The sequence below is a fragment of the Ochotona princeps genome, chromosome 13, assembly GCF_030435755.1.
Source record: "Ochotona princeps isolate mOchPri1 chromosome 13, mOchPri1.hap1, whole genome shotgun sequence".
In the NCBI taxonomy this organism is placed as follows: domain Eukaryota; kingdom Metazoa; phylum Chordata; class Mammalia; order Lagomorpha; family Ochotonidae; genus Ochotona; species Ochotona princeps.
In genome coordinates this window covers 23703743-23717081 of record NC_080844.1, presented here as the reverse complement: position 1 = coordinate 23717081, position 13339 = coordinate 23703743, and the positions used below count along the sequence as shown (strand labels likewise).

Below are 13339 nucleotides of genomic sequence, written 5' to 3'. Positions count from 1 at the left end.
ACAGGTGCAGGGATCCACGCATTTGGGCTACCCTCCATTGCTTTCCCAGGCCATTAGCAGGGAACTGGGTCAAAAGTGATGTAGCCAGGACTGGAGCAAGCATCCATGTCCATATTGGATGCCAGCAGTGCAGGCAGTGGCTAAACTTGCTATGCTACATTATAAGCCTCACAAGGGATTAATTTGATCCTACTGATTTTCACTGCTTTTTCACATACCTGTTTTTCCTTGACATTCAAATATCTGTGTGTGCATTACTCACTGGCTCTGCCCACATTAATCTGACACTGTCCTGTGAGGTGTGGAACTTTCTGCCAGGCATTCAGGGAGAAATAACAGACAAGGCTTAGTTTAAAAGAATGCCTGTCAAATGAGCACTTTCATGGATGTCCATCAAATCACTGACCCCTGGGTTGTAGGGATGTAGACTCTATAGGAAAAGAGAAGACTTATGGTAAGCACACAACTGCACACTTAAGCTAAGGGCCAGAGAGAAAGCAGATACAACATGCAGTGAGAAACAAGAGCTCAGTGATCAGCTTCACTGGAGTAAAGATGGATGGCTTCACAGAAGAGATTGCCCATGAGTTACACCAAGCACTGGACATCACACAAAAGAGCTAAGTATAACACCATCCCAAACCAACTTTCACAGCTTCTTCTGCCAACAAGCATGAGTAAAGTCACAGCTCACTTGATTTGTTTTGTTTGCGCTTGGGGCTGCCAATAGAGGCTGCAAATTCGCTATGACTTGCAGGTCCTACTCCATTTCGGTCTCTCCAGTTGTCCGATTCGCTTCCACTTCCCAAGTGCTCTCGACTGCTGGACCGTGACAGAGACATTGAGGAGCCCTGTAAACAGTCAAAGCCAGACAAGAAAACGCTTCATCAGCTAGGTTTCTCAGGTTCAGCAAAGGATCCATTCCGTGTCATTTCCTTTGACTGTTACCTGTGCAACTACCTGAACCTGCTGAAGGACTGTTGGTTGTCCCTTTCTACACCCTTTGGTTGGATACACAGTGACTTCCTGTCCAGCCCCTGTGCGAGGCTGACTATAGGGGTTATCCAGCAGGGCCTGAGAGCTCCCCTGCAAAGAATCCCCCATTTGAGTCATGGACAAGTACATGCTGAGACCTCTCCCTGCTTCCAGAAATCCACCCTCTGGTGTGGCAGACTGCCCTGAATCATGCAAGAAGGATAAATGAAGATGAGGCATGGGCAGACCCAAAGTTCTGAGAAAGATCACGTTGCTGAGGTGTTTTAAACTTTCATGGAAAATGCAGTTATGAGTTTATTTTGTTTAAAAAAAAGTCTTTGAAATCCATACGTACCTTCTTCATAATACACATTCATGATGAACATCTGAAGGATTCTCATAAGTGTGGCTTTTAAGAACTGCTGGCACCCCACAAGCTTAACTTTTCATTCCAGCTCCCATGTTCCTTTTGAAGTACCCGCAGAGTGGGAAATTGGGAGAAAGACCTAACATTTCCATTATGGTATCATCTCCCACTGAGTATACAATCTCTCCAAAACAAGACACCTGAAATCATTTACCTTTAATTCTCCAAAATAACTTAAAAACATCTCAAATTGTGCACTAAACTTGCATTTATCCATTACCTTAACCACATATTCAATTATTCAAAACCAGAACCATGGTCACGGTAGTACAGGCACCCTACTTTGTACTATCTGGCATATCAAAGTCAGGATTTGCCAACTTTCCAAAGTTGTATATTCAGTGAGAATTCAGAGAGAACTCTTCACTGTTCATTTTGGTAAACTCAATTCAGTCTCATTGCAGTGTAAGCTTAGCTCACCATGTTCAACTGTAAACACTCCATCTTCAAAGCATCGTGACATCCTATCTTGCTGTATCCTCTGCAGCCTCTTTTTCACTGTAAGCATCAGAATACCATATGGTTTGGCTCTAGGACCCCTTTTCTTTCTGTATATTCTCTCATTAGGTAATGCCTATCTCCTTCATGGCTTAATGCCAGCAGTGACTCCCAAATTTCCACAAATGCGATTGTTCTGTTGAAATTTAGAATCACAAAGCTACTGATCTGATCCTTCCATGATACTGTCTGACAGGAATCTGAAACTTATCCCCTGTTGATTCCCAAGCCCATTCATCTCTTGGTTTCCTCTGTCGTAGCAAGTGACTCTGCCATTCACCCAGTTACTTTGGCCAGAATTCTAAGAGACATGCTTGACTCCCCCATTCCTCACACATCCAACCCATCTCCACAGTTTCTATCAACATCTTCTCTAATCATACCCTACATCTCCTACTTATCTCGGTATCCACCACTGTCACCAACTCTCTCCTGAATGATCATTTTGATTCTACTCCTGCCTCTCCTCTTCCATGATAAATTTTCAGAAAAAAAAAGCAATGAGATCGGATTTTTAAAACAAAAATTTGCACGCAGCGAGGATCCGTGTCAGGTACTGCGCCATTTCCATCACACTGTACCCTGCTCCGTGCCACGCGCCAGCATCCCCCTACCTTGCCATTCTGCCTCATGAGCGCACCAGCTTGTTCCGACTTTGGGATGATCACACCAGCCATGTCCTTGGCCTCTATTATTGTTTTCCGAGATGTTCACAAATCTAGCCCTTTCTTACCCTGCAGGTTTTAGCTAAAAAGTCAGCTGCTCATCTGGTCTGCACTGTGACTACAGAATCTGTGCAGCTTCTGCTTCGCATTCCTCACCTAAGCCTTCGGCTCCACTGGCGCTGCTTCTCTCTACTCACCAGAACTGTGCTTTCAACATAAAGGGCGCTTAATATTTGTACAATCACTAAATGAATCACAGATATTTCCTTCTTGGCATCGATAGGAAGCTGCTGCTGACTTTTAGGGAGACAGATAGGATGATGAAGTCTCTTAGACCACAAAAATGGCTTTTGCAATCAAAATACCTATAACTAAGATAAATCCAATGAAGCCGAGGAAATAAGATGCTGAAAACCGGCAATTTGGAAAGCATTACTTTATCATGACGTGACATTTACATATTTAACATGTATACCTAACCACTTAGCCAAGATTTTGGCTGATTTAACTCACATAGCTATATATTCAACTACGCTCCATATGGTGGTATCTAGAAATAGTAAGTAAAGTAACTAGTAAATATCACAAGATTATCTATGAATTAATGTAAAATACCTATAAAGAGACTGTCACCTCAACTCTGATTTGTAAGGTTTGAAACAAGCACTGTTAGCTCAGGCGAAGCTGAAACCACCTTTGATTTCCAGTGCACCGTTCACTTGCCCCCAAGGACCCATGACCACTACTATTTTTTGTTTTTTTAGAGATGGCTAGAAAAAAAAAACAAGGAGAATCTCCATGCTGCCTCTACTTTTGTTGCTGTGACCCACGTGCTGCAAGTCACAGCCTTTTGTTTGACATTTGATGCCCCATCAAGCGCATGGGAACACGTTGAGTTGTGCAAAAAAGCAAAGCAAAAAAAAAAAAAATCTTAAAAGCACACATTTTAGAAAGGGCATATTTCTAAAACCACTCTAAAACTGGAAACATTTGCTCAAGTCTAGCGTCTCAACAGTATTAAACACAGAACTCCAAGTATCACATTCTCGCCTCAAGCAAACTTTCAAAAGCAGGAAACCTTGGTCCCTGGCCTTCTGAGCAAGCCGCTCTCACAAGTCAGGGCCTGCTGGTGAAACAGGCTTTCCCTTTTTTATAGATATTTACTTGTTCATCTGGTTTTATTTTTCCTTTGGAAAAAAAATGTTAGGAAAAGGAAGCTATTTATAGCTGCTCTCCAATTAAATATATATTTGCTTAAAATAAAAGACTTATGGAGCCAGCATTGTGGCACAGCAGGTAAAACTTCTACCTGTGATTCTGGCATCCCATATAGGCACTGGTTCATGTCCCGGCTACTCCACTTTCAACCTAGCTCACTGCTACTGTCTTGGGCAAAGTAATGAAAGATGGTCAAGTGTTTGGGCCCCTGCCACCATGTGGGAGACAGGCTGAAGCTCCTGGATCCAACATGGCTGTTTTTATCATTTGGAAAATGAACTAGTAGATGGAAGACTCTCTCTCTGACTAACTCTTTCAAATACATAAATGCATCTTTTTCAAAAATATTTATTTTACTTGAAAGGTAGAAAAACAAAGAAAGAACTTCCATCTGCTGGTTCAGTCCCCGAATGCTTCCCCCATTGCTGAGTCTGAGCAATGCCAAAAACAGGAGCCAGGAATTCTATCAGTGTCTCCCATGTATTGTGGAACTCGAGCTAGAAGCAGAGATGTGATCTTGTTTTGTTTTTTATTTTAAATAAAAACTGTTCCATCCACTTCTCGGATACTCACTGCACTGTTCTGAATCCCTCTGAGTCAGGGCAGAAGACAGGGAAAGACATACACACTGCAGGTAGCAACTGCCATAGAAAATGACCACATTCTGTGAGAGGCGTTCCCCTTCCATCACAGTGCATGTGAGGCAGATGAGAAAAAGCACAAGTCCTATCAACCAGAGAGAACGCAAAACATTAGCCCTAAGGAAACCTTGGTCCAATCGTTGCATCAGCAGTGAGAAAAGGAGTGGATCACACAGCCAAGGCTGCCTGTCCCATCATTAAGTGTAAATGTGTTGCTAGTTGGCAGTTAAAATGGTGGAACAGGCTTGGCTAAGATAAACAAAGCAGCAAATGCCACAGGCAGAGGCTGAACCAGTCAATGTCCCGCCACATTTACTGCTACGGACCCATGTCTGCCTAGCCTAGGACAAAAGCCAGGGCTGAAGTCCTCCCGGCCTCCCCCTAGTGGAAGGGCCGTTACAGGACTGTGTCCTGAACACCACGTACATCAGAATCTCTTGCTGAAAACACAGACCACTGATTTTTATTCCTGACCTGCTAAATGAGATATTGGAGGAAAAAAAATCTGCATTTTTATCAAGTATTTCTTATTCCCACAAAGAGTGACAACAGGACTCTACTTCAATGAGTAACCCCTTGGGTTAAACGGTTAAGAAAAGGAGAAAGACACTATCTAAACTGGACTTGAGTCCACATTCTGACACCTACTGACCATTACATTCACGATGACCCTAGAACAGTCCAGGATCCTCTTTCCACTCTGGCGGCTTGTGCAAACTGCATAAACCTGCATATGAAATTTACCTCATACACCACCCCCCAAACTACATGAATATAATTTAATTGTTGCAATCGCCTTATGTGTTCACAGAATGCTTTAAGATATTCCTTGGGAAACACAAAGCAGAAGTAGCTTGAAGATGCTGGGACATAGCACAGAAACAATCTCACCTTTTCAGCCCCAGCTATTACTCAGGGTAAAGGTCTCCTACTCAACATTCCTAAGAACTTACTGTGTCCTTTGGTAGGCATTGGATGTCTCTGAGGACTTCCTCAGCACAACCCAAATGAAAAGACAAACCCGTAAGAGTGGAGTTACCATCCAAAGCAACACATCCGGGCCCTGACGCTTCTCACACCCTACAGCTTTTGCACCTGACCACAATGTTACTGATACAATCCTCATTTTCAACATGTTATGTAGATAGTCTGGGAAGAAACAAATGAGCATCTCTTAAGTTAAATATCTCATCTCTAAAACTAGGGGAAGGGGGAACAATCAACATCCCAGAATCTCCATGTAAAGCAATGGTGAGTTAAATGGTCTCCAACAGGCTACTGCACTACCAAGATGAAAGTTGGAATGGCAGTTTGGAAGTCTCTGCTAACAAAAGGGAATTTCTGCTTTTGCTCACAACACTACTGGCACAAGGGGAAGGCTGCCTTTTACACCGTGCACATTTTCATATTGCTTTTAGCACTGTTGCTGCTGAAGGTAACTTCTCTGTAACCACAGCCCGACTGGTGGCCACTGCATCTCTGATGGTGAAATCCATGGGAGACTATTCTTTTTAGTATTTCAACTGTATTTTCTTTCTCACTTTCTCAAAGAGATGGAAGAGGGGAAAATAGTATGTTTGCCTCTGTTTTTCCCCAACAGTCTAATTTATTAGAAGGAACATGGGTGGAGGAAACAGTCCAATCTACAAATGTTAGTCACTAGACTAACAATTACGAAACCTTCAACCCCTATTTGGTTTTTAGCCTACAGCTCTCTGGCTGAACGCAGTGACTCCTGGGATAATTGTTTTCATCTATTTTTTCATTTGTACACCCAACCAGTATGTAGGGAACATACAGGCGGCTCTCTAGGTGACCCCATCCCCTGACTCCCATAGACTTACAACTAACATCCAACACAGTGATAAAGAAAAAAACCTGCTTAGTGAGTCACAAGTAGCCTGGCTGGGACCTATGGAATTCTGGATCCCTCTAGCACATGGCAAAAAACACCAGCTGCCCAGTCTCCCTGCTGAGCAGTACAGCCAACATCTGGGAAGCATAACAATTTTGGAGCTCTTGTTGGAGATACTTCCTGCTGTGTTTTTGGCACTTCTGAGCACACTGAATTTTTAACTCCTATCTGAAAAACTGTTTTTGTTGAGTATTTACCTTTTCTCCCTATGGTGGTCTTCCTAGTGATACACTTGGACACAAAGACCCTTCATATATTTTTATAGACTACAACATACACCCTTTGCTTCATCTCAGGCCTACTCTATAATTTATAGAGTAATACTCTCCTTTAACAAAACACTCTCCTTTAACAAAAGCACTCTTATCCATGGAGAACTGTAGCAGAAAACTGGTAAGAGACTTTAACATGTTATGACTTCAACAAATTATAATAATATGTTTACAGAAACAGACAATAAAAGTGAGCTACCAACCATCACTTTTCGTAATAAAGAATGGAAGGAGGAGAGAATGAGGGTTCTGTATTGATGCCAGAATAGACAGGAAGTGCAGGCCATGACTACAAACCTCGTAAGTGGTTGTCATTGTGGGTTTATAGGACACATGGTTAGCTCTCCTCAGCTCTTTGATAGTCTCAGCTGGCATAGATTTCGAAAATCCCAGGCCACTCCAAGTGTTGGTGGGCGTTCTGACCTCTGTCACAACTGGTTTCTTTAACATTGCTTTGGAAAACAGGATATAAAACAAATGCATGTTATGCTTAATTCACTGAAGTAAATACTAATAATGTATGCTGCTTCATGGACACATGTGAAATTATCAGTGCTACTTCTTAATAAAATGCCTAAAATATCTTAATAAAATATGCTAATAGTAAATGCAAAAATGCTATACGTATTCTCTGTTGAACTAATGTTAACCTACTCAACAGAATACATTCAATATCAACAAAATATATACTGTCTAAAACTAAACATTCAGGGTTTCTTTTCATGAGCATCTGGTTTCTTAATTTATTAGAAATACTCAAAAATCATTTATGATTCAATCAAAATATAAAGTGTGATCATTACTGTATCATATACCTTTGGTTGCCAGCAACTTCTTTTGCTCGTAGTCAAACGCCTGAAAATTAAAAGGAGAAAATATTTTCACTGTCAAACTCTCTAAATGTAACGCAATACTCATGACAATGGTTCTAAAACAAAGGTTCTAACCATGTCCCAAAAACATCCCTAAGACACATGCTAAGCTAATGCAAGTCTAATTTCAAAATTACCATAAGAAATGAACACTTCTAACATTAAGACATGGCAGAGAAAGGAGTTAGGATTTTTCTTCTTAAAGAAGTTCCTTTACATTGAATATCCACCAAATCAGGACCCAAATACACTAAAGTGATGCCATTCCTAAACACACCAAAATGCTGTCAGTTATCTGTTGGCTTCCTCTGTGTTTCCAGACCCTTCTTCATCTAGTATCACCTGAAAAGGTCTGATACCAAGATAACATCAAAAATTATGAAGCCTGATTGGCACAATCTTTGCTTTTGAAGTGAGATAAATAGCAAAATATTTAACTTTCATAAAAGCATGTGACAATACAGTGACATTAAACCTAGTTATCTTCTTGTGCATAGGATGGTGTCATCTATTCCATTAACAGTGTATAATGCAGTTAGACCTATGTAGGGACTCTAGGTACTGTGCAAGAAAGTAGAGGAAATTATGTGGCCACATCTCATTCACCTGGCAGTATCATCTCCCCACTGCGGCTGGGACCAGATTTAAGGATATCTCAAGGCCAACAAAGAGGGTCAAGAGTCAAGTGACAAGAGCTCTTTGCTCCTTCTCTCAGGAAATTACATCATTGTATGGAAGGTATCCACATAATTTATGGTCTAAAACAGGATCCTTCTGAGATGAAATGAGCTGTGATTAATTAGGCCATGTACAAAAGAAAACAGTGGTGTCCTGGACAAATCTGGCTATCTAGTAATGCCCAAACCATAGCCCTAGATCAGAGGGAGAATAAGATTTTTAGATACAACAGCTTGATGACATTTTTTTACATCTTATGTCTAAAATGGCATTGGGAGTTCAACTTATAACTATTAATATGTAGGGGCAAGGTGTGGGGAGGACCTAAATTCACCTGTTCAAAAGTGTTCACTGCATCCTACTGGTTAAAAACACTGTGCTCAGTTTAACAACAATGAACTCATGACTATCAACAGTCTCAATGACTTACAATTACAGAAGGTTGGACAGAAGAAATAGCTATAAAATAAGAACTGAGTTAAACGAAAAAAAGCTGGAGAGACAGCACACCATGAGCAGCCAAGAGAAAGATCATTGCTCTCTGCAGAAACCAGGGAAACCTTTACTATTTCTCCCTGTCACTGCTCAGTGACTGTTATCATCAATTTCATAGTGATTGTAAGAGTGAACTACTCACTGGTTTCACACACAAACATCTACTTATGTTAAAACTCCATCAAGAATGTTTTAAATAAACATGAAATTGGCTTCCATTACACATCTGATGGAAAACACCACCAAATGGACAGAAAATATAAGGAGATTTGATGCTTCTTAAATAAGAGGCTTTGGTTTACAGTGAGCCAAAACAAGTCTACCAGAGAAAATGTAACGGAAGTTTTCACACAGACACACCATGAAGACTATGGTTTTTGTGAAAATACTTCTCTGGAAACCCATATAAATATTCAAATACAAAAAAGATTAAGAACACACAAGGGGACCAGCCACGTGGTATAGCAGAATAAGCTATTGCCCTGTGATTCCAGCATTCCATATGTGTGCTGGTTCCAGTCCCAGCTGCTCTGTTTTTGATCCAGCTCAGTAGAAGAAGATCCAATTTCCAAGGCCCCTGCATTCAGGTGGGAGACCTATAGGAAATTCCTGGCTCCTGGCTTTGCCCTAGCCCAGTCCTAGTTGTTTTGGTCATTGGGGGAGTGAACCAATGGGTGGAAGATTTATTTTGATTCTTAAATAAATGTTTAAATAAACACACACACACACACACACACACACACACACACACGTACAAGGAGGATTGAATAAGAGTTTGCGCTGGAGTTACCACAGTATCACTTAGTTCTATGAATTAATTTTTGACATATTTATGACAGTTTTTCGGGGAAGGAAGGGTTGTAGAATTTTGTGAAAAAAGAAAAAGTGCTTTCTCTCTTTTGGAGGTGAAAGGATGAAGTGATAAATTTGTTACTATGACAAGGTTAAATCTACCCAGTAATTCTGGTGCTGAAATCCAATGTTTATAGGAATCTAAAAACATTATGCATAAAACTCTTATTTTTCATCTTGTGATGTACATGGAAATTAGATTTCTGAATTTCATGGCCAGTATTTTATTTTGAGTAATTAGCCTAACAGCTTTAAAATGAAGACAAAGGAAGCCTTTGTGGAAAAAGTTTTTTTTAAATAATCATGAAAAAGCCTGTGAACCAACCCAATCATCAATAATATTCAGCATCTCATTAAAAAACTAAAACCTTACACTGCTTGTTTTCATAGCTATCTGCAAATGGCACCAAATAAATTTATCACCTTCATTTCATAGATGGCATATTATGTTTATTTATCCAAGATCATGCCATGAGGCAGTAATACTAGTAACAGTCTATTTTGCATGACATTTTTCTAACAGCTGAATTATGTTATCTACATAAGATACACAGACACAGATCATTTCATGCCATTTTTAATATACTATTTAAAACAATTCTTTTCACTTAAGCTAAATCCTGTACTTCAATGTTTATAGCAAAACCAATTCCTACCTACTGCACATATATTTTAATTTCCTTTTAACCAGAGTGCAGAAGGAAAACCCAACTTCTGAATCGCTGTCTGCTTCACACTCAACTGAACACACTGAGCACAGCCCTCCAGGTGTGAATGCCCTTCTCAGGTAACCGCCATTACCTGCATGTTGATGTACGACGGCCGTGGGGCAAGGCGGGCCCTGTCCGAGTTGTGCTGGGCGGCTGCTGCCCTCTCGGCGGCACGCTCACTCCCAGGAGCCTTCTTGTCGGCCAGAGGGCTTTCTGCAGCGCTCAGTTCTGGGTCTGAGAGCAACCTGTCTGTGCTGCTGTGAAACAAATTGTGGAACTTAGCAACTCACTATGATGGAAACAAACATCCCACATTTCCCATGGCTGAGGACCACTCTATATGTATTCTGTCGCTTAATTCTCACCGCAATGATCGGACGCAGGTGCTCCTGCCATATCCCTGTCAGAGATGACCTTGTCAAGGTCACACCTCTCATTTGAATGAGGGAGGCAGAAATCTGAATCAGGCAGGCATTCTGACTCCAGCACTGAGCTCAGAATGGTTTCTTGATATATATGCGTATATATTACATATAGCATATATAGTATTTTGCATATGGTGCAGGCTGAATAAATGTACAGAAAATATTTCTAGTTTTTATAGTGCAAAGAGATATCAATGATGCATGCATACAAAGTCTAAACAGAGACTGAATTGATCTGAAGCTATGTGAATAATGTAACCATAATACATATGTGCAAAATGCATATGACATGGATAAAAACCTTTTCCAAAGCCTATGTAAGAGGACGGACAGGGCATGAAAGTCCTTCTTACACTGAGAAGTAATGACCTTTTTTATAACATCTGTTATATACAGGAGATAAGCATCTGAAGTTCAAATCCAGCTACAAGACAGGCTCAGATGGAAAAAAAAAGGATATACATAAAAACTGAGAATCAAGGAGCTGACTGGTTCATCTGCTCAGTCTGACGCAGCCAACTATTCCTAGGTTGTGCCAGAGGAATTTAGAAAAGGCTCCTGGAGAGCAAGAGGGGCAACAGTGCTTTTTGCTTGACAGCCATCAACAGAAGCCTCACACACAGCACCTCAACTCTGAATTAAAGGGCATCTGCAAGTTTACTGATGCCAAAGGCTGGGACAACAGCGACTCTGAGGAAGAGCCTATGTAATGAAGTATCCACATGTGGGTTTTAAGCCAGAATGTAACAAGATCAAACTCCTGTGCAAAAAAAGACCGAGTTGAGGAGAGACGGATGCAGGGATGCCCCCTCGGGATGTAGCAGCTTGATCCAGATGGGAGATGGTGACAAGCTTTCACACACACACACACACACACACACACACACACACACACACAATGATGATGCTGAAAGGATTACACTTTATCTGAAATGCTTTGAAGAAATCAAAAGATTTTTTTTTTCTGAGGTAAAGACCATTATTTTGGTAAACTCAAAGTCTTGTATAGACAAAGTAGAAGTGGACAAAATGAGAGTAATCATAAAACTTAAATAACCAAAACATTTATAAAATAAAAGACTTTAAGAAATGAAGAGTGTGAGGCCCGGCGGCGTGGTCTAGCGGCTAAAGTCCTCGCCTTGAAAGCCCCGGGATCCCATATGGGCGCCGGTTCTAATCCCGGCAGCTCCACTTCCCATCCAGCTCCCTGCTTGTGGCCTGGGAAAGCAGTTGAGGACGGCCCAATGCATTGGGACCCTGCACCCGCGTGGGAGACCCGGAAGAGGTTCCAGGTTCCCGGCTTCGGATCGGCGCAGCATCGGCCCGTTGCGGCTCACTTGGGGAGTGACCCATCGGACGGAAGATCTTCCTCTCTGTCTCTCCTCTGTATATATCTGGCTGTAATAAAATGAATAAATCTAAAAAAAAAAAAAAAAAAAAAAAAGAAATGAAGAGTGTTAGACTGTACTTGCCAATCTTTGCCTAAAAACACTTCAAATATAGGGAAGGAACTCACAAGCAGAGCAGACAGAACTGGGCAAACGCAGACGGCTGGGAGCAGAACCTTCCATAGCAGAAACCACCAAGCGAACTGAACACAGGGAAGCACAAAGTAAGACTGAAACACTGGCAACTGCTGTGAGAAGGGGAGTCACATTTCACACAATTTACCTACTACTACTTGGTGTTATTGCTAATACAGAAAATCATGACAATTTGTACTTAATAAAAAGTTAAAAATTAACTAATTTGGAAAAATGGAACCATTGCTCAAGAAAGAAATGGAAAGGCAAATGAGGAATTCACAATGGGAAAATGTCGGAGAGCAAACATTGGGATAAACATTGCTGATGCTGATTACTGAAGAGCCGAGAGAAAGTTTCCTATCAATACAGATGGTGTAGAAGATACAGATACAAACTTCACCAACCACACTGAAGAGGGACTACACAGAAGATGGGAAAGGGTGAAAATCATTACACATCATTCCTTAGTCAAATTATAAAAGAAGGAACAAGATAAAAAAATAAGCCACTGAAGAGATCTAATCTAACTTGAACCAGAGTACTGACTATTGACTTAAATAAGCTGAGTCTTCACACCCTTGTTTGCCAAGGACCAAAGGTGTTTAAAATTGAAATACATACTGCAAGTGTGAGTTTTTGGTGCCCTGCAGTAGTTCTACTGTTTGCCTCTTGGCACAGGAAACCTTGGAGTGACCCATCATCTGCTTCAAGTCTCCAGCATTCCCAGAATGAGAGGGACTTCGAGGCATGCCAACTTCAACAAAGGCATCATTACAACCTGCACAGAGAAGAGTATCACCCTACAGTTGACAGTTGCCGACAATGGAAGTAAATCAGAATCCAGCTATGGAGATATTAGTAACCTGACAGAATCTAACACTTTCATTGGGAAGACATTTTCACAAATTCAAACTGTCACAGCAACCCAAACTGAAAAGACTCTCATATTTTTAGAAGATAAGGTAAAAGGGTATATACAGTAATTCACTTAAGTGGAAAAATATATATTTATATAAATAAGTTTATACACACATAGGTTATAGTGAGGTCATGCTTTTTGGTTGCACAACTGCATTAACTTAGGAAATTCACATGGAACTGAAGTGATTCTTTCTGGTGCAAGTGCTTTTTAGTTAGTTTTTACCATGCTATTTGGAATTTCATGGAAAA

The 13339-nt window shown here is 40.9% G+C and overlaps 1 protein-coding gene across 3 annotated transcripts in view; it reads right to left on the bottom strand.

Annotated features, from left to right (window-relative positions):
• Positions 1 to 13339, bottom strand: part of BICC1 (BicC family RNA binding protein 1) — a 261793-nt gene that overhangs the window by 12630 nt on the left and 235824 nt on the right. For 2 of the 3 annotated variants that reach the window (XM_058672037.1, XM_058672039.1), the window contains exons 14-18: positions 12791 to 12947; positions 10310 to 10475; positions 7427 to 7466; positions 6909 to 7063; positions 695 to 851 (exon numbers count right to left, since the gene is read on the bottom strand). In XM_058672037.1, the coding sequence (XP_058528020.1) occupies positions 695 to 851; positions 6909 to 7063; positions 7427 to 7466; positions 10310 to 10475; positions 12791 to 12947 (675 nt within the window). The remainder of the gene's footprint in view (positions 1 to 694; positions 852 to 6908; positions 7064 to 7426; positions 7467 to 10309; positions 10476 to 12790; positions 12948 to 13339) is intronic. The other variant, XM_058672038.1, reaches the window with a different exon arrangement.